We start from the raw sequence: 22,446 nt of genomic DNA, 5'->3' as shown, positions 1-22,446 counted from the left end.
TTGAGCAACAAGATGATCTTTGCTTCCACATTTGAAGCACCTTCTTGACTCTTCCTTGTTCTTGGATGAAGATTTCTTTCTTCTAGCACGGTACCCTTTCTTCATCATGAACTTGCCAAATTTCTTGACAAAGAGAACCATCTTATCATCATCATCATCATCCCATAAGCCATCATCTTCACTTGATGTATCTTGCTTTGCCTTGCCCTTGGATGATGTGGCCTTGAATGCCACGCTCTTCTTTTTCTCATCCTTCTTCTCATCTTTCTTTTCCTTCTTTTCTTCCTTCTCATCATCATCTCTATATGTATCATCGGTCATTATATCTCCCAACACTTAGTTTGGTGTCATGGTGTTCAAACCACTCCTCACTAGAATAGTGACTAATGTGTCAAATTTTGAAGGCAAATATCTCAAGAACTTGTGGAACAAGTCCTTGTCCTTCACCTCTTCTCCAAGTGCTTTGAGATCATTGACAAGCACTTGAAGCATATGGAACATCTCCGACACACTCTCATCCTCCTTTATCTTGAAGCTTGCAAACTTCTCTTTGAGAATATATGCCTTTGCACCCTTCACAGCTTGAGTGCCTTAAAATGATTCTTCTAACTTCTTCCAAGCCTCATGAGCCATCTCAATATTATTAATTTGCTCAAATGTTCTCTCATCAATTACATCATGAATGGCACTTAGAGCAATGTCATTATTTTGGAGAAGCACTTCTTTGGCCACGGTGGGATTCTCTAGATCACCAATCTCAATTTTAGTTTCTACCACCTTCCACACTTTTCTATTGATTGACTTGATATGTGTGGTCATTTTTTATTTCCAATACGGAAAATTTGGGCCATCAAATTAGGGTGGCTTCTTGGTGTTGTTGATTTGAGCTATTTTTACACCAAAGGTTGTTAAGCCTCAAATCACGGTGACCTCGGCTCTGATACCACTTGAAAGGTCCTAATGGCTAGAGAGGGGTGAATAGCCTAATAAAAATTTCTACAACAACACTTAACAAACCAATTAGACAATTATGAGGCGAAGCAAGTGTTGCGCTAGCCAACTAAAATTGTAAGCCACCTACCAAAATTCTAGTTTATATAGTTTCTATCCACACAATAGCAATGACACTACACTAAGTTAGTGTGCTCTCAAAGACTAACTAAAAAGCTACACTAACTAAACTAACAAGCTCTCACAACTAGCTGCACTAAATAGCTTGGTAACTAGTTTGCAATAATGTAAAGGGAGAGAGTAAGATAGTTATACTACCGTGTCGAGGAGTGAACCAATCAATCACAAGATTCAATATCAATGAAGACCAATCACCTCAGATTCAAATGATGAATACAATGATTTTTTATCGAGGTTCACTTGCTTGTCGGTAAGCTAGTCCTTGTTGTGGCGATTCACTCACTTGGAGGTTCACGCGCTAATTGGCATCACACGCCAAATCCACAATAGGGTGCCGCGCAACCAATACAAGATGAGGATCACACAAGCCACGAGCAATTTACTAGAGTACCTTTTGGCTCTCCGCCGGGGAAAAGGTCAAGAACCCCTCACAATCACCACGATCAGAGCCAGAGACAATCACCAACCTCTGCTCGACGATCCTCGTTGCTCCAAGCCATCTAGGTAGCGGCAACCACCAAGAGTAACAAACGAATCTCATAGCAAAACACGAACACCAAGTGCCTTTAAATACAAACACTCAAGCAATGCACTTGGATTCTCTCCTAATCTCACAAAGATGATGAATCAATGATGGAGATGAGTGGGAGGGCTTTGGCTAAGCTCACAAGGTTGCTATATCAATGCAAATGGCCAAGAGAGTGAGCTTAAGCCTGCCATGGGGCTAAAATAGAAGCCCCCACGAAATAGAGCTGTTTTACCCCTTCACTGGGCACAACTCCTTCACCTTGTGCACATGTGTTAGCATATTTTCACAAATATTTTCGAGGGTGTTAGCACTCCACTGGATCCTAAATGCATATGCAATGAGTTAGAGCATCTAGTGGCACTTTGATAACCGTATTCCGATACGAGTTTCACCCCTCTTAATAGTACGGCTATCGAACCTAAATGTGATCACACTCTCTAAGTGTTTTGATCACCAAAACAAAATAGCTCCTACTATTTATACCTTTGCCTTGAGCCTTTTGTTTTTTTTCTATTTCTTCTTTTCAAGTCCAAGCAATTGATCATCATCATGGCATCACCATCATCATGCCATGATCTTCATTTGCTTCACCACTTAGAATGTGCTACCTATCTTATGATCACTTGATAAGCTAGGTTAGCACTTAGGGTTTCATCAATTCACCAAAACCAAACTAGAACTTTCAATCTCCCCTTTTTGATAATTGATGACAACCCTTTCATAAAGATATGAATTGAAATTTAATTGAATCCATGTTACTTGCCCAAGCATATTTACCATGTGTAAAAGGATATGGACAAGTTTCATGAACCTCAAATGGTAGCAATTGCTCCTTCTACATATGTGCTAAGAGTTTGGATTGAAGCTTGCACATATGCTTATATAGAAAATATAGGAGACAATGTCTACCAAATGATGCTAAGGTATAAAAGATGAACCTTTGAAGCATAATACCAATCGGAGTGCACCATAATACCATCCTTAGCACCATGGTTAGCTCAATACCACTTGGAAACACTTGGAAATGAAATCACTAGATAAACTTATGCATGCTATATTTCTACTTTATCATTCAAACCTACAACTAGCATACACCACACAAGCATGGATATTAAAATTTAAAACTTGTGCCATGCAAGCAAACATATGAAATGCACCATACAAGTTCATGAGCTTGCTCCCCCTACTTGTGTGCTCAAAATTTTAATTGATCCTTTTCCTTTGTCATATCTCTCCCCTTATGTCAAGTATTCTCACTTTGTTGTCTTTCATTATATTAGTACACTAATATCTTTGTTTTTCTCCTCATGTACTAATATCACTTATATCTTTGTTTTTCTCCCCCTTTGTCATCAATGACCACAAAGGCTTAAAGTAAGGATGGGTTAGGATTATCAATGTCAATCAATGGGGTGAGGATTATTTTCCCAAATTTGGTCCAATCTAGATCATTTACTAAAGATATTTAACTCGGTTTGATCAAAGGACAAGCTTCTTCATACCTCCAAATAAGGGTTATCTTGTACCATGTTGAGTTAAACACTTAGAGCTCATTTTCTAGATCAAACACTAGGTTTACAAGCCCACAAACATGTCATATGCTACCACTAGATCAAAATAAGCATAGAAGCAATAGTGGTACCATACAATTATCAAATTTATTTGATTTTCATGAATGAGCCTATTAAATATGAAAGATGTCTAGATGCACTAAACAAGTCCTTAGCAAGGATATAAGCCATGCCAATCAACTTTTACCTTGGATTACTCGAAGGAGAGGCATGTCATATAAGTAGGGATGCATCAACATATATTTGAGAAATTCAATATGTTCAACTCATTCCTTAGCTTGCAAAATCTTTTCTCATCTAATGGCTTGGTGAATATATCGGTAAGTTGATCTTCGGTGTCAACACTTTCAATGCAAATGTCCTCTTTTTGTTGGTGATCTCTTATAAAATGGTGGCGGACATCAATGTGCTTTGTTCTTGCATGTTGAACTAGACTGTTGGTCAACTTAATTGCACTCTCATTATCACATAGCAATGGCACTTTCTTGAACTTGATTCCAAAATCACTCAAAGTGACCTTCATCCAAAGTACTTATGCATAACAACTACTGGCGGATATGTATTCGGCTTCGGCGGTTGATAATGCAAAACTATTTTGCTTCTTTGATGACTATAAAACAAGTGATCTTCCCAACAATTGACATGTGCCTGAGATGCTCTTCCTTTCAACCTTGCATCCTGCATAATTTGAGTCGGAGTAACCATCTAGCTCAAACTTTGCTCCTTTGGGATACCATAAACCAATATTTTTGTGTATGCTTCAAGTACCTCAATATTCTCTTAGTAGCCTTCAAATGACTTTCTCTTGGTGAGGCTTAAAATCTTGCACACATGCATACACTAAATATGACATCTGGCCTTGATGCGGTCACATAGAGTAGGCTTCTAATCATAGACCGATACAATTTTTAATTCACCATATTTTCACTTGTATCACTATCCAAGTTGTCATTGGTTCCCATTGGTGTGCTAATAGCCTTACTATCACTCATGCCAAACTTCTTGATCATGTCCTTGATATACTTGTCTTGACTCATAAATGTACCATTCTTCAATTACTTGATTTCAAGACCAAGGAAGTAACTTAACTCTCTAATCATGGACATCTCAAACTCATTAGCCATCATATTTCCAAACTCATCATAAAAGTCTTAATTTATTGATCCAAATATGATGTCATCAACCTAGATTTCCAACACAAATAAATCTTTTCTAATCTTCTTGATGAAAAGAGTGGTGTCAACCTTACCCATTATGAACCCTTTAGAGAGTAGGAAGTCCCTCAATCTCTCATACCATGCTCTAGATACTTGCTTCAAGCCATATAATGCCGTCTTCAACTTATACACATGGTCGAGCTTCTTGTTATCTTCAAAACTGAGAGGTTGCTCAACATATACTTCTTCATTGATGTAACAATTAAGAAATACACTCTTAACATCCATTTGGTAGAGCTTGCTGTTGTGGGCATAAGTATAGGCTAACAAGATTCTAATAGCTTCCAATCTAGCAACCGGGGCATATGTTTCTCTAAAGTCAAGACCTTTAACTTGTGTATAGCCTTGTGCTACCAATTTTGCTTTGTTCCTTATTACTATCACATCTTGATCTTGCTTGTTTCTAAAGACCCATTTGGTTCCAATCACATTGTGTCCCTTTGGTCTCTCTACTAATTCTCATACTTGATTTCTTGTGAAGTTATTTAACTCTTCATACATAGCATTCACCCAATCAACATCTTTCAATGCTAATTCTATCTTATTTGGTTCAATGGATGACACAAATGAGAAATGCTCACAAAATAAAGCCAATCTTGATCTAGTTTGCGCACCTTTTGAAATATCACTAATCATAGTGTCCAATGGATAATCCCTTGTAATATTGGTTGGTTGGAGGATTAAAACTTGATTGCTTACACGTGCTTGATCATTAGGTTGAGATGATGTACTAGCCACTTGATCTTGTTCATTATCATGAGAGCCACTTGTACTAACTTGATTTGTATCATCTTGCATATTTGAGTTAGAGAGCACTTGCACTTGATCATCTTCATCATCATTCACTTACCTAGGCCTCAATTCATCAACATCTATGTTCTTCATGGCATTTAAAAGTTGAATACCTCTAACATCTTCCAAGTTCTCATTCTCTACTTGTGAACCATTAGCTTCATCAAATTCAACATCATAAACTTCCTCAAGAGTACCACTATCCAAATTCCAAACTCTATATGCTTCGCTTGTAGTGGAATAACCAAGTTGAAATAATTCATCACATTTCTTATCAAACTTACCCAATCTAGCGCCTTTCTTTAAGATATATCATTTGCAACCAAAGACCCGAAAGCATGCAATGTTGGGCTTTTTACCATTCAAGAGCTCATATGGTATCTGCTCTTTCAATGGGTGACAATAGCTATGACACTACACTAAGTTAGTGTGCTCTCAAAGACTAACTAAAGAGCTACACTAACCAAACTAACAAGCTCTCACAACTAGCTACACTAAAGAGCTTGGTAACTAGTTTGCAATAATGTAAAGGGAGAGAGTAAGATAGTTATACCGCCATGTCGAGGAGTGAACCAATTAATCACAAGAATCAATATCAATGAAGACCAATCAACTCAGAATCAAATTATGAACACAATGATTTTTTACCGAGGTTCACTTGCTTGCCGGCAAGCTAGTCCTCGTTGTGACGATTTACTCACTTGGAGGTTCACGCGCTAATTGGCATCACATGTCAAACCCTCAATAGGGTGCCGCATAACCAACACAAGATAAGGATCATATAAGCCACGAGCAATTCACTAGAGTACCTTTTGGCTCTCCACCAAGAAAAGGTCAAGAACCCCTCACAATCACCACGATTGGAGCCGAAGACAATCACCAATCTCCGCTCAATGATCCTTGCTGGTCCAAGCCATCTAGGTGGCGGTAACCACCAAAAGTAACAAACGAATCCCGCAATAAAACATGAACACCAAGTGCCTCTAGATATAAATACTCAAGCAATGCACTTGAATTCTCTCCCAATCTCACAAAGATGGTGAATCAATGATGGAGATGAGTGGGAGGGCTTTGGCTAAGCTCACAAGGTTGCTATATCAATGCAAATGGCCAAAAGAGTGAGCTTGAGCCTACCATGGGGCTAAAACAGAAGCCCCCATGAAATAGAGCTGTTGTACCCCTTCACTGGGCACAACCCCTTCACCTTGTGCACATGTGTTAGCATATTTTCACAAACAATTTCGAGGGTGTTAGCACTCCACTAGATCCTAAATGCATATGCAATGAGTTAGAGCGTCTAGTGGCACTTTGATAACCGTATTCCGATTTGAGTTTCACCCCTCTTAATAGTATGGCTATCGAACCTATATGTGATCACACTCTCTAAGTGTCTTGATCACCAAAATAAAATAGTTCCTACTATTTATACCTTTGCCTTGAGCCTTTTGTTTTTTCTCTTTCTTCTTTTCAAGTCCAAGCACTTGATCATCATCATGGCATCACCATCATCATGTCATGATCTTCATTTGCTTCACCACTTGGAATGTGCTACCTATCTCATGATCACCTGATAAACTAGGTTAGCACTTAGGGTTTCATCAATTCACCAAAACTAAACTAGAGCTTCCAATCTCCCCTTTTTGGTAATTAATGACAACCCTTTCACAAAGATATGAATTGAAATTTAATTAAATCCATGTTACTTACCCAAGCATATTTACCATGTGTAAAAGGATATAGACAAGTTTCATGAACCCTAAATAGTAGCAATTGCTCTCCTACATATGTGCTAAGAGTTTGGATTGAAGCTTACACATATGCTTAGATAGGAAATATAGGAGACAATGTCTACCAAATGATGCTAAGGTATAAAAGATAGACCTTTAAAGCATGATACCAATCGAAGTGCACCATTATACCATCCTTAGAACCATGGTTAGCTCGATACCACTTGAAAACACTTGGAAATAAAATCACTAGATAAACTTATGCATGCTAGATTTATATTTCATCATTCAAACTTATAACTAGCATACACCACACAAGCATGGATATTGAAATTTAAAACTTGTGCCATGCAAGCAAACATATGAAATGCACATTCAAATGCTCCATAAAAGTTCATGAGCTTGCTCCCCCTACTTGTGTGCTCAAAATTTTAATTGATCCATTTCCTTTGTCATATCTCTCCCCTTGTGTCAAGTTTTCCCACTTTGTTGTCTTCCATTATATTAGTACACTAATATCTTTGTTTTTCTCCCCATGTACTAATATGACTTATATCTTTGTTTTTCTCCCCCTTCGTCATCAATGACCACAAAGGCTTAAAGTAAGGATAGGTTAGGATTATTAATGTCAATCAATAGGATGAGGATCATTTTCCTAAATTTGGTCCAATCTAGATCGTTTACTAAAGATATTTAACTCGGTTTGATTCAAGGACAAGCTTCTTCATACGTCCAAATAAGGGTTATCTTATACCATGTTGAGTTAAAAACTTAGAGCTCATTTTCTAGATCAAACACTAGGTTTACAAGCCCACAAACATGTCATATGCTACAACTAGATCAAAATAAGCATAGAAGCAATAATGGTACCATACAATTATCAAATTTATTTGATTTTCATGAATGAGCCTATTAAATATGAAAGATGTCTAGATGCACTAAACAAGTCCTTAGCAAGGATGTATGCCATGCCAATCAACTTTTACCTTGGATTACTCAAAGAAGAGGCATGTCATATAAGTGGGGATGCATCAACATATTTTTGAGAAATCTAATATGTTCAACTCATTCCTTAGCTTGCAAAACCTTTTCTTATCCAATGGCTTGGTGAATATATCAGCAAGTTAATCTTCGGTGTCAATACCCTCAATGCAAATATCCTTTTTTTGTTGGTGATTGCTTATGAAATGGTGACGGACATCAATGTGCTTTGTTCTTGCATGTTGAACTGGATTGTTGGCCAACTTGATTGCACTCTTATTGTCACATAGCAATGGCACTTTCTTGAACTTGATTTCAAAATCACTCAAAGTGGCCTTCATCCAAAGTACTTGTGCACAACAACTACCGGCGGATATGTATTCGGCTTCAGCGGTTGATAATGCAATACTATTTTGCTTCTTTGATGACTATAAAACAAGTGATTTTCTCAACAATTGACATGTGCCCGAGATGCTCTTTCTTTCAACCTTGGATCCCGCATAATCTGAGTTGGAGTAACCATCTAGCTCAAACTTTGCTCCTTTGGGATACCACAAATCAACATTTTATGTATGCTTCAAGTACCTCAATATTCTCTTAGTAGCCTTCAAATGACTTTCGCTTGGTGAGGCTTGAAATCTTGCACACATGCATACACTAAACATGGCATCCGGCCTCGATGCGGTCACATAGAGTAGGCTTCCAATCATAGACCGATACAATTTTTGATCCACCATATTTTCACTTGCATCACTATCCAAGTTGCCATTAGTTCCTATTGGTGTGCTAATGGCCTTGCTATCACTCATGCCAAACTTCTTGATTATGTCCTTGATATACTTGCCTTGACTCATAAATGTACCATTCTTCAATTGCTTGATTTCAAGACCAAGGAAGTAACTTAACTCTCCAATCATGGACATCTTAAACTCATTAGCCATCATATTTCCAAACTCATCACAAAAGTCTTGATTTATTGATCCAAATATGATGTCATCGACATAGATTTGCAACACAAATAAATATTTTTCAGTCTTCTTGATGAAAAGAGTGGTGTCAACCTTGCCCACTATGAACCCTTTAGAGAGTAGGAAGTCCCTCAATCACTCATACCATACTCTAGGTACTTGCTTCAAGCTATACAATGCCTTCTTCAACTTGTACACATGGTCGGGCTTCTTGTCATCTTCAAAATTAGGAGGTTGCTCAACATATACTTCTTCATTGATGTAACCATTGACAAATACACTCTTAACATCCATTTGGTAGAGCTTGATGTTGTGGGCACAAGCATAAGCTTGCAAGATTCTAATAGCTTCTAATCTAGCAACTAGGTCATATGTTTCTCTAAAGTCAAGACCTTCAACTTGTGTATAGCCTTGTGCTACCAATCTTGCTTTGTTCCTTACTACTATCCCATCTTGATCTTGCTTGTTTCTAAAGACCCATTTGGTTCCAATCACATTGTGTCCCTTTGGTCTCTCTACTAATTCTCATACTTGATTTCTTGTGAAGTTATTTAACTCTTCATGCATAGCATTCACCCAATCAATATCCTTCAATGCTTCATCTATCTTATTTGGTTCAATAGATGACACAAATAAGAAATGCTCACAAAATGAAGCCAATCTTGATCTAGTTTGCACACCTCTTAAAATATCACTAATCATAGTGTCCAATGAATGATCCCTTGTAATATTTGTTGGTTGGATGATTAAAACTTGATTGCTAGCACATGCTTGATCATTGGGTTGAGATGATGTACTAGCCACTTGATCTTGTTCATTATTATGAGAGCCACTTGTACTAACTTGATTTGTATCATCTTGCACATTTGAGTTAGAGAGCACTTACACTCGATCATCTTCATCATCATTCACTTGCCTAGGCCTCAATTCACCAACATCCATGTTTTTCATGATATTTGAAAGTTGAATGCCTCTAACATCTTTCAAGTTCTCATTCTTTACTTGTGAACCATTGGTTTCATCAAATTCAACATCATGAACTTCCTCAAGAGTACCACTATCCAAATTCCAAACTCTATATGCTTTACTTGTAGTGGAATAACCAAGTAGGAATTCTTTATCACATTTCTTGTCAAACTTGCCCAATCTAGCATCTTTCTTCAAGATATAGCATTTGCAATCAAAGACCTGAAAGTATGCAATGTTGGGCTTTCTACCATTCAAGAGCTCATATGGTGTCTTCTCTTTTAATGGGTGACAATAGCTATAACACTACACTAAGTTAGTGTGCTCTCAAAGACTAACTAAAGAGCTACACTACCAAACTAACAAGCTCTCACAACTAGCTACACTAAAGAGCTTGGTAACTAGTTTGTAATAATATAAAGGGAGAGAGTAAGATAGTTATACCGCCGTGTCGAGGAGTGAACCAATCAATTACAAGAATCAATATCAATGAAGACCAATCACCTCAGAATCAAATGATGAACACAATGATTTTTTACCGAGGTTCACTTGCTTGTCGGCAAGCTAGTTCTCATTGTGGCGATTCACTCACTTGGAGGTTCACGCGCTAATTAGCATCACACACCAAACCCTCAATAGGGTGCTGCACAACCAACACAAGATGAGGATCACACAAGCCACGAGCAATTCACTATAGTACATTTTGGCTCTCCGCCAAGAAAAGGTCAAGAACCCCTCACAATCACCATGATCGGAGCTAGAGACTATCACCAACCTCCGCTCGATGATCCTCGCTGCTCTAAGCCATCTAGGTGGCGGCAACCACTAAGGGTAACAAACCAATCCCACAGTGAAACACGAACACCAAGTGTCACTAGATGCAAACACTCAAGCAATGCACTTGGATTCTCTCCCAATCTCACAAAGATGATGAATCAATGATGAAGATGAGCGAGAGAGCTTTGGCTAAGCTCATAAGGTTGCTATATCAATGCAAATGGCCAAGAGAGTGAGCTTAAACCTACCATAGGGCTTAAATAGAAGCCCCCACAAAATAGAGCTATTGTACCCCTTCACTGGGCACAACACGAGATGACCAGACGCTCTGTTCATATCGACCGGATGTTGGACCTCAGCGTCTGGTCACGCGATGCATGCCGCATGTCCCCTCTCTTCAAATGTTGATCGTCCGATCTCAACGGTCAAGTGACGACCGGACACAGCAGCTCAAAGTGACCGGACGCTGGACCTCAGCGTCCTGTCGTTTCCAATAAGCATCGAGAAACGATTTTTCATGTGCTCAACCGGACTCACCCAACGTCCGGTCACTTGGTGTTTCCCCTATGCATGACCATGTCAGTGTGATCGAACATAGCCAGCCAATGTCCGATCGTTTCAGCGCCAGCGTCCGGTCGATGACCGACGCTGCGCTTCTTCTACTGCTACTGACCAGACACGTCGGTCCTTCAGAGACTAGCGTCCGATCACTTATAGTGACCACGTTCACCTGAGTTTAGGGCGTCGGTGGCACCGTTAGACTATCCACACTCTACAGACGGAGTGTGGTGAAGTTTCTAACCCTTACTCAAATGTACCAACCACCAAGTGTATCACCTTATACACATGTGTTAGCATATTTTCACACATATTTTTAAGGGTGTTAGCACTCCACTAGATCCTAAATGCAAATGCAATGAGTTAGAACATCTAGTGGCACTTTGATAACCGCATTCTGATACGAGTTTCACCCCTCTTAATAGTACGGCTATCGAACCTAAATGTGATCACACTCTCTAAGTGTCTTGATCACCAAAATAAAATAGCTCCTACTATTTATACCTTTGCCTTGAGCCTTTTATTTTTTTCTCTTTCTTCTTTTCAAGTCCAAGCACTTGATCATCATCATGGCATCACCATCATCATGTCATGATCTTCATTTGCTTCACCACTTGGAATGTGCTACCTATCTCATGATCACTTTATAAACTAGGTTAGCACTTAGGGTTTCATTAATTCACCAAAACCAAACTAGAGCTTTCATCCATCCGTAGCTAGAAAAAATCTGGATAAATCAAACGGGAGTAGGATTAGGAAATGAAGCAAAACAAAAAAAATGTAGATAAGGACATGGCGCTCCACATCTGAAGGCCTAAATGGCTAAATCTCTAGGTACATACACCAGATCTATGAATTTGAATCGCAAATCAAATATAGAAACCCATAATCGTAGGGGGAAATCCCAAAGTAGAGCAACCCATATATCAATCCATAAACCCTACGTAAGAAATCTGAAATGAGGCAGCCCACATCAATCCACGGCAATCACAGAATAGAGTAGTTGCGGCGGGAAGGGTGGGTGGAGATGAGCAGATAGGCAAGGGCGAGGTCTAGCCAGGGAGCGCCGTCGACGGCTCTGCTTCCACCGAGCTGAGCCGCTGCTGGTGGCGGTGAGGATGAGGTAGTTATGGTTTCGTCGAACGGCCGTGGACTACCATGAGGATGCAACGCAGCCGCGGCGACGGTCACCGGCGGGCCACGCACCGCGTGCCGAGGGCGTCGCCGCTCCAGGAGAGAGAGGGAGAGGGAGGGAGAAGGAGAGAGAGAGAGAGAGAGAGAGAGAGAGAGAGAGAGAGAGAGAGAGAGAGAGGAGGGGGAGCCGTCGCCCTGGTAACTCACGGTGGATCGGGCTTTCCTTCTGCGGCGTGGACGTGGTCGCGCGGCAAGCGGCAGGGGATCACAGGGAAGGCATACTGACGGAGCGACGGGTGCAGGATTGCAGGTGCGGTCTGACAGACGAACCAAAACAAATGTCGCACCAAAAAAATGTCCACGTTTTTTTCTTTTTAGTTGTAGGAGATTTGAAATAACAAAAAAAACATAGGAACGCGCTGAATTCGACTCACTTATGCCAAAACTAAAGCCAACAAGGTATCTATGCAGAGCTGGGACTGGCACGGAGGAGATGGCAGGTCTCAGCAACTTCAAGTTTTTCAAAATCCTGCTCCCCAGAATGTACGAGGAGGCACTGGTAAGGTGTTTTTTCTCTTGCTAGCAAGGCACTGGCAAGAGAATTGGCACGAGAGACGAGACGGGGGGGTTTTGCTACTACGATCTGCGCTGAATCTCATCAGCTGGGGCCTGGGCCGGGGGTTGCTAGCGAGGTCTTTCTCTCTGCTTTACTTGATTGTCTTCCAGGCAGAGACTGCCCACTAAGTTCGCTCCGGTCCTCGGAGCTCACCGGGACCTCAAGCTGTGGCTTGCCGGCGGAGAGATGATGCCACTGTGGGATGTGGAGGTCTTCGTCGATGAGAAGCACGGCGACATGTACCTCCGCAAAGGCTGGAAAAAGTTTGCCCGCGCCCACGACCTTCGCAAAGGGTACACGCTCTTCTTCCGCTACGACAACGTTCGTAGTGACCTCATCGTCACGGTCTTTGACATTACCACCTACCGCAAGGAGTATCTGCACGCCGGCGCCGGTGGTACGTACTACGTCCCTGTTCATCCAACCTCTCATCTGCAGAGTCGTCTAAGGACAGAGACAAACATAAAACCTTCTGCTCGTGTGCCCAGGCGGCGGAAACACCAACCCTGGTGCTGGTGCCGGCCGACGCTCGCTGCCCATCGTGGAGCCATCGCATTTCACGGTTTCACCGTGACCCTCAGACAGTGCAACCTGGAGGCAAAGCAGAACCAGTACCTAGTGAGCCGTCTCATCTCTCGTGTCAATTCTCTTGCTCGCCTAGATCGTAGTAGCCCACACATCACTCGTGTCTCATCGTCTCATGTCTTGCGGCGCAGAACGTGCCCGTGGAGTTTCAGGATGTGCACGGGTACGTGCGCCGGCGCCGGGTAGAGCTGCAGATGGGCGGGCGCTCATGGATGGTGAACCTAAAGCGCAGCAAGCGGCTGCTCAGCGACCTCTCGGCCTTGAAATATGGGTGGCACCAATTCTGCGTCGACAACGATCTCAAGGTCGGCGATGTCTGCTTCTTCCGGGTGATCCGCGAGGGCTGCGGCTGCGGCGACGAAGATGAAGAGTGGGAGCCAGAGGAGGAGGACGATGAGCATGTGCTCAAGGTGGAGGTGCGCAAGAACAATGGCACGTTCGTCTCCTGATCTCATCGTAGGGCGGTGACGTCAACCTCAGCCAACACCAATATGTTGGCGATGAGAGCTGTTCCTGCCACTGTCAATAGGAGGCTAGGAGTTCCATGCTTCTGATGGATCAGTGTCAGTGTTTTGAGTAAATAATAACGAGTAAATTTGTATTGTTACGCGTCTGGTTGGATGGTGTGCTAAGAAGATATAAGGTTTATACTAGTTCGGGCAGAATGTCTCTACGTCCCGTTCTTAGCTACTGCTTGTATTACTTAGCACTGAAAGTTCATAGTAGGGGTTACAAACGGGTGAGAGAGGGACTGATCTCCGATCTCTTGTGATGTGTTGTTTGTGATGAGGTGCGGCGAACCGATGCTATGTGATGCACTTGTTCAATGAATCGGTCCCCCTTTCAAGAGATGCCCTGCTTTTCCTTTTATAAGCCAAGGGAAAGCACATGTTACAATGGGGGAAAGAGAAGAACGAGAGGCCAAGGAAGTCTTCAAGGTCGTCGGGCCTTTCTTTTCCTCCGCGCGGGCCCCGCTGACACAGCAGGCGGTGACAGGGACAGCTACACGTTGGTCGTCTGTCTTCTGACAATGCCATGCCCTGGCGTTGTCAGCGAGTCGTAACGTCCCACCTCGCCTCGGCGGGCGGCACGGCTGACCAGCGTGCTGATCAGCGGCCGCACAGGAAGTGGGTAGCATAGTGACCGCACGTCTGTCACTGTGGGCGATGTGAGTTCCCTGGAATGACATGTCGTGGGGACGGATCGTGTTGAGATGTGACCGCTCCCTGCACGATGCCAGAAGTTTGACCTTGGGTCGTACTTTCTGGCCCGTAGTGGTTGACGGCGGCGTGAGCTCCCGTTAGGAACCGTGTCCGAGGGATCGGGCGAAGCGGAGCCATCCCTCAGACGTCGGGCAAGGCGGAGCCAGCCCTCGGGGGTCGGACGAGGTGAAGCCCACCCTCGGGGGTCGGACGAGACGGAGCCCACCCTCGGGGGTCAGGCGAGACAGAGCCAGCCCTCGGACGTCGGGCGAGGTGGAGCCAGCCCTCGGGGGTTGGACGAGACAGAGCCCAGCAAGAGGTGTGGTCGCGCTCTTGACCTTTTGGATGAATCAACGTTAATGGTTATTAACTCCTCCTTTTCGGGTACTCTAGTATTAGTCTCCGACAATTAGATCGTTCGTGTGAACCTGTCATTGACGTGATCTCTATTCTGAAACTACTCTAGTGCTATATATGCTGCTGGGTTTGATGGATTGTAATAAGATGAACAACGTCCAAGATAAGTTAGTAACTCAGTACTATGGTGGTCATGGAATCCCTAAAAGCTTTGGTTCATGAAAAGCTTAGATTGAGCGTGTTGCTCGTACTTATGTGCAAAATTATTCTTGGAAGAAGATTTGGGTATGCCCTGAGAGTGCTGTCATCTCGTCCTGTTCGTTTATCTTATAAATTATATTTTTTTAGCTAATAAATAATATTTTTTTCTTACAATAAATTAACCACTTTCAGCCGTAGGCACCTGTCCCATTTGGCTGTGCTGTCGAACCGGCAGGCGGCAGCACGTCATCTCGTCTTGCAGCTGACCCCGGTCTAGCTAAAGAAGAATGCAACGTGCTGGATCCTGACGTCAGTAACTGGGACATGTGGCTTGTGACACAGGAACATCGCATATATAAGCGCTCCTGACGTCAGTAACTAGGACATGTGGCTTGTGACACAGGAACATCGCATATATAAGCGCGTGTTTAGTTCTAGGAAGTTGGAATTTGGGGTTATTGTAGCACTTTCGTTTTTATTTGATAATTAGTGTTCAATCGTGGACTAATTAGGCTCAAAACGTTGGTCTCGCAATTTCCCACCAAACTATGCGATTAGTTTTTTTTCGTCTACATTTAATGCCCCATGTACGAGTCGCAAACATTCGATATGATAGATACTGTAGCACCTTTTAGGAATTTAGGATGGAACTAAACAAGACGTAACTGGAGGTCATGTACTCGGACAATGGACACCCCCAATCATTTTCTTACTTCGTATAAATATTTTCTGGGGAGGGGAAATGCGCATGTGACACATCGCATATATGACTGTAAGTCAAATGATTTCCTCACATATGACATATGCAGTGTATAGTAGCGATTAGGCTAAATAAGCCTTATAGCAATTAGCAACGTATGTTCAAGGAAGGGGAGTACACATGGACGGAGGCACGCAACATTGCAACAAGGGCTGGGGAAAACGTGTACATGGACAGAGGCAGCAGCAAGGGCAGCTTGCTAGCATGTTCGTTTGATTGTGTTTGGTTTATAAGTTATGACTAAAAGTACGATTGACTGATTTAATGTGAGAGAAAATAATATTTGTTGACTGAAAACCAGCCAAAAACAAACCTAAACAAATAGAGCGCATCGCTTGATTCCAGACACTGTACTGTAGGCGTCAGGGGTAGGCTGTACTGTAGGCGTCAACTTTCCTGACCCGTTTCCTTTTCACAACAGTACAACACTATGCAAAGCTTGGCTGCTATCACCCTGTTCGCTGGTTGGTTTCAGCCAGCCTAAACCAGCCAGCCAATAATATTTTTCTCTCACAACAAAACAGCACCAGTCAGTCCAAACTAGCCTACAAACTAACCAACGAACATGCTCTATGTTGATGGCTTTTTTCTCTTTTGGTTGCGACAAGTGTTGATAGCTCCCATGTGATTGTTTGAAACTTTGAACAAAGAAGCTTGTGGCTTGTGGGCACTCTCTCTGCTCTGCGTGTCTCCATCTCAATGGACGAAGCCCTCATGTTCAAACCGGGCCTGTTGTTCTCTGCATTGTACTCCGTAGTGTGGAACAGGCTCCCAGCCCCTGGGCCACACGCAGTACAGCCTATGGGCCTCAGCCTGTTAGTGTGTGAACGGTATAGGCGTATAGCGGCCTAGAACACCACCGCTCGGTCGACATGGTCGCGAATCGCGATTTCGCTGCCTCTTTTTTCTTTTCCCGTTTTTATAAATAAATCAGCCCGAAAAAAGGACGCGGTCGTGGACCGATCAAACCTTTCCCCAAAATTTCCCCTCCCCCCCGCACCGAAAGAACTCTCGATTCGATCCCGATCCCTTCAGGGCGCCGCCTCGGCTCACCGATCCGGCCCCGGATCCGCTCGTCGCTCGACGGGATCTCTCGATCGGTACCAGCTTTGCCCCCTCTCTTTGATTCCGTAGGTTCCCAAGGCTAGGGTTTGCGGGGTTGGGTTTCGGGCCCCGATCCGTTCGATTGAGGACGGATTTTGCACGGGGGCGTCGGGTCTATGCGTGTCCTGTAGGTTTCATATCGGATTGTTGCGATTTCTGGCGTCAATTTTGCGTGATTTTTCTGGTGGTCGGATGCGGGGCTAGGGTTTCGTTCGGTCCATGAGGTGTTTGACTCGTATTCGCGAATTCGTTAGGGTTTGATGCCGCGATATTCGAGCCTGTTGCTTCAATTAAGTATTGCACGAACAAAAACGTTGTTATGTTACTCGTTACAGACGGCAATTCATGTGTGCCCTTCATCATGGTAGTTGAATATGCACTGTGCATTTGGTCTGGAGTGAACTCAATAAGGTGTTAATTTTAACCTAGCATATAGCTTAAATCATTTATTGTTCCTCCCGAATTGGTGCTATCCTTTCAGTTTCGTCCTGTTGACTGTTTGCCAATTAATAACTAGGCCATGTTTGTAATTAATTATTTCATTCTATTCTCTCAGGAGTCTGGACAAGCATGCTGCATCAGGAAAACAGTGAGGCTTTCGTGAGGCACCACTCTGAGCAGCTTGCATGTGGCAACATGAGGGGAGCAGATAATGGTCGTCCGAATTTCCTTCCTGAGAAATGCCAGATTGCAGGTAATGACTTAGCAGCATCTTCTTTGCTGCCCTAGACTGGCTAGACATTTGTCTTGACTCTAATTCAGGTTTAGTTTGTCCTGAAGTTTGCCAAAGGGGTGAAAAGGTTGGCCTATTTGACGAAGAGCTGGTACATGGTGTTCATCTAACCAATCCTACTGTTCAGTCACCATTGGTGCCAAGTGGTGTCAAAGAAACACCTATAGTTGATCATAACAAGAGACCTGCATCCAGTGACCTGCTGGACATAGTTGAATGCAAACGGCTAAAGCAGGAAGATCAAAGTAATAACTCCGTCCTCCCTTTACCAGTAAATAAACTTGTCTTTCCTGAGAGTTTGTGTATGCAGAGACAGTTAGATAATGTACTTGTCTTTTGTTTATTTCAGTCGTAACTAAGGAAGACAACCATGCATCTGCTGAGGAGGATTTTCATGAGTATCCCACATACACGACTTGCGAAAGAAGCTTGGACTCACCACTATATGAGAGTGAGGAAAGTGAAGATGAGGGTGTAGATTCACCTCTCCATTATTCACATGCTCACACCTATGTTGAAGATGATCTATGGCCTGCCAGCTTTCATCAATCTGTAGGCCCTTTTCCCTCGAGGAAACCTGTTCCTATTGGGCCAAATCATCAGGCTGAATTACCTGAGTGCAGGCCATTTGGTGGAAGAACTGAAGAAGGCGAAAGTGTCAAGTGGATCAGAAACGTTGTTATGCCAATGCCTGGTACTGATGCATCGTCTTTGGTGTTGGAACCTGTTCACTGCAAGGCAGGCTGTGATTGTCTTGATGAAGGTTCAATCAATTGTGTGAAAAAGCATGTGAGGGAAGCAAGAGAAAAGCTGAAGGGTGCTGTTGGTGCTGACACCTTCAGGGAGTTGGGTTTCTATGATATGGGAGAAGAGGTTGCCTCAAGGTGGACAGAAGAGGAGGAACATTTGTTCCAGCAAGTGGTCTTGTCAAACCCTGCTTCTCTGCGCAGAAACTTCTGGGATGAACTCCCTCTTGTCTTCCCTTCCAAGTCCAGCAAAGAACTAGTGAGCTACTACTTCAATGTTTTCATGTTGAGGAAGAGGGCTGAGCAGAACAGGTTCGACCCAGTGAACATCCACAGTGACGATGACGAATGGCAGGCAGGTGGTGATGGTGAGTTTCCAATCACAGGAAGAACTGATGAATACTTGCCAACTGAGCCCCTTACTGATGAAGATGATGTTGCATGCAATCCAGTTCCTCTGGAGGTGGATTTCTATGAAGATTCTGATGATGAGGATGTGCTTGACAATGCCAATGGAGACAGGCATAATGGTGTGCAGAGGGCTGGTATGTTGTCAGAGGGCCATCCTGTAATGTCATATATAGATCATAATCAACAGACGTTCAAGCTAGATGCAGATGCACAAGATGACTCTTGCACATCATTTGAGGCTCATCAGGTTGGTGTTGAAGGTGGGACACATACTGATATTGCTGATGACAATCACTACAGGAGTGACGGCTTTGGTAGTGGTGCAGAGCATGGGTTCTTTGGTGATCATTGTGACACAAAAGAGTGGGACTTCGGTTTCAGTACCGGTTGGGAGAAGCATGATTTTTTGTCAACAAACAATGTCATAGAAGAGGTGTTCGGAAAGGGCTCCAGTGAAGATGGGAGCAACACTGCTACTGGCCAGGACCTTATCTGAGCCAGAGCTAGAGGGCTTCTTTTGAACTGCGAAAACTTCAGCAGTCCCCCTGTTCTCTGAATTTGTACAGGAGTAGTTGGCTATTTTGATTTAATGCCTCACTTGGTTCTTATAGGAATCTCTCATCCCTGTCCTTGGAACATCATCTGCTTGCGATTTCGGTCGCATGATTAATGTAAATCCTTAGATGATATCATCTGCCGATGATCTGTTGTTTGGCTGTAGCATGTACGTATCATCTTTGTTGTGACAGTGTCTCTTGACCTGAGCATTTTTTCCATGTGCCAGCGAGGGTCATGTAATAAAGCTGTTGTTGTTCCTTGACCCAAGATATCTCTCACCCGGCCTGCGAATGAGTGACCAGCCCATCGTCATTTTTTATCTGATGAAATTTGTTGTTGTTTCTGTGGCTCGTTCGTCATCTCTCTCTTTCTTTTTTTTAAAAAAAAAATGCCTCGCTTTTAAACACGTATCGCATCGTATTATGATTGTGCAGAGTTCAGAGCCTCTCTCAGAGGGCATCTGTTTACATGAGCATTGTAGAGTACTGTTTGAGGACCTATCTGGGGATCGAAGTGCTTGAGCAGCTCATACGTGTGCCGTGTGCTTCTGGTGTCTTGCAACCTTGTATACCTTGGTGGTTGCTTGAAGGGCTGTAGGTAAGGAACTTCCGAGTTGTCGAAAATCCTTACATGATCAAATTAAATAGAAGAACAATCATTATCGAGGCAAAGGATCAGCCACCAGAATTTCCAAAATACACCTTCTCATTGATTCTTTTTGCCAAGCTTCATGAATTCACACGCAAAACACAAAAATTCTAGGTATCGTATTTGTTAGTACATAATTTTTTTTTTCTCACTATAGTATAGCAATGACAATATTCTCTTGTTTTGATATACAGACGTTATTGGAAAAATTACTGCAGTATGAAATACAGCAAGAGTCCATTCAAGCTCAGGAGATTTAAGGATCAGAAGAGTAATACAGCTTCGTGACCTTAGGTATACCATATTATACCAATTAAAGGCATGTTTTCTAGTCACAATTTAATTGTAATTCCTTAATGCTAACTTGTAACCTTAGGTATACCATATTATACTAATTAAAGGCATGTTTTCTAATCACAATTTAATTGTAATTCCTTAATGCTAACTTGTATTTTACGCTAAAAGAGCTCTAGAATTTGACGGAGAAACAGTCCTACAAGTTGGCCAAGAAAACCATGTCATGACAATATTTGTTGGAACCTTAATGAAATTATACCAAATGAAGCATCACTTTCTAAGTGGAACATCAGCATGTCGTTGGTACATTAATCAAAATGATAACCCTGAGATCAAGTCATTTCAAAAGAGGTTAGCTATCATTTAAACCCAAATGAATATAATAACATTTTTCTTTTTAGTTTATTGATCTTCCCACTTGGGCTTGAATTCCATGTTAAATGCAGCCTTCCAACACAGGCTGAGCCCATTCAGAAGTTATATCTGCAAAGCGAGGACGATACAAAGCAGAACTTTGAAGAGAAGACACTGTTACAACTTGAGGAGGTGGACCCCCTTACTGAAAAGGTATATTCCTTGCTAGCTAAAAAGATTATAATTTATCGAAAATAGTAAATCTAACATAGATTGATTCTGCTTTAAGCAACGCATTTGACTACAGTTATTACAGCAAATTCAACTCAAATATATGCAGGACAAGAGATATCAATGTACTGTAACTATAACCGCAGTTCCTGAGAGGCAACCCTGGTGTTATCGAGCTTGTAGAAGTTGCAACTGCACTATTAGAGTCCATCGAAATGGCTTCAAATGCAGCAACGAAAACTGTTTGACAACTCAATTTGATTGGAAGTAAGCTACTACGGTTTGTATTAAAAGGAAATTTACATCACCAAGAAAATATAAAATAATTTGAATTGCTGCCATTTTTTTATAGGTACAAGATACCCTTCATTGGAAGTGATGAAACATTCAGCCTTGAGCTCATCTTATTTGAGAAAAGGGAGGCTGAGCTTATTGGGAAAACTGCTGAGGCTCTCCATAAGCAATACGATATGTTGGATACACCTCCTGAAGTATCAGCATGGATTGGTCACAAATTTTCCTTGCTGGTTAAAAATCTATCCAGCAAGAGTATAAATACAAGAGAAATTTTATAATGGTTGAAAAAAATATGGGCCATCCATTAGATGAGATCAGACGGTAGAAAAAATAGGAAGTACATAACTAAAAGTACCTAAAGATACCAAATAGGTAGGGATAGTACCAAAATAGGTGGGACACGTACTAAAATAAGTGGGACCAAATCCTAGTTTTTGTTAATTTTAATTATGGTAAAGGGTAAAACAATCCGCGCCACAAGAGAACGCTCGCCAGGTGTGCCGCCACCGCCGCTCGCCCTGTCCACGCACAGCTCTGCCTCCGCTAGCAACACCATGGCCACCTTGTACGCGGCCACCGCCGCACATCCAGCCGCGCACGCGCACTGCGCTCAGCTCCACCAGGAATGCCATGGCTAGCTCCGTGCCTCCGTCACCCGCCGGCCACCAGATTGCGATCAATTTGCGAGATGAAATTTTTAAGCCTAATTAGTCAATGATTTGATAATGTGGTACCACAGTAAATATGTGCTAATGACGGATTAATTAGGCTTAATAAATTCGTCTCACGAATTACTGAGGACTTCTGTAATTTGTTTTATTATTACTATCCAAACACTCCCATTTGACACCCGATGTGACACCTGAATGATATCCCTAAACTTTACTCCTTGATTTAAACACCGCCTAAATCATGATGCTATTCCGCGTTGCAGTACGCACGGATTGTCAAAAGGCTCGGCTTCCCAGCTCCGATCAAAGACAATGCTTTTGTTA

General features: G+C 42.5%; 1 protein-coding gene and 1 pseudogene across 2 annotated transcripts; both read left to right on the top strand.

The window, feature by feature from the left end:
* The first annotated feature begins 12,844 nt into the window (after nt 1-12,844).
* On the top strand, nt 12,845-14,119 carry LOC136504252 (B3 domain-containing protein Os03g0212300-like; annotated as a pseudogene).
* Nucleotides 14,120-17,015: 2,896 nt separating this feature from the next.
* On the top strand, nt 17,016-19,891 carry LOC136504237 (uncharacterized). 2 transcript variants are annotated; one of them, XM_066499104.1, is made up of 4 exons: nt 17,016-17,172; nt 17,733-17,870; nt 17,957-18,154; nt 18,259-19,891. In XM_066499104.1, the coding sequence occupies exons 2-4, from the start codon at nt 17,747-17,749 to the stop codon at nt 19,560-19,562; spliced, it is 1,626 nt and encodes a 541-aa protein (XP_066355201.1). In that variant the 5' UTR covers nt 17,016-17,172; nt 17,733-17,746; the 3' UTR covers nt 19,563-19,891. The 2 variants fall into 2 exon arrangements, with proteins under 2 accessions (XP_066355201.1, XP_066355194.1); XM_066499097.1 differs by having other exon boundaries at nt 17,945-18,154.
* Nucleotides 19,892-22,446: the final 2,555 nt, after the last annotated feature.

The sequence above is a fragment of the Miscanthus floridulus genome, chromosome 1 (assembly GCF_019320115.1).
Source record: "Miscanthus floridulus cultivar M001 chromosome 1, ASM1932011v1, whole genome shotgun sequence".
NCBI classification, from domain to species: Eukaryota; Viridiplantae; Streptophyta; class Magnoliopsida; order Poales; family Poaceae; genus Miscanthus; species Miscanthus floridulus.
Note: the sequence above shows the minus strand (reverse complement) of the source record. Positions and strands in the feature narration are given on the sequence as shown.

Excerpts from the sequence above, each read along its gene's own strand:
- LOC136504237 (XM_066499097.1), top strand. The coding sequence starts at position 17,747 with ATGCTGCATCAGGAAAACAGTGAGGCTTTCGTGAGGCACCACTCTGAG. Across the intron at positions 17,871-17,944 it reads TGAGAAATGCCAGATTGCAG|TTTGTCCTGAAGTTTGCCAA; the intron begins GTAATGACTTAG and ends ATTCAGGTTTAG. Across the intron at positions 18,155-18,258 it reads GCTAAAGCAGGAAGATCAAA|TCGTAACTAAGGAAGACAAC; the intron begins GTAATAACTCCG and ends TGTTTATTTCAG.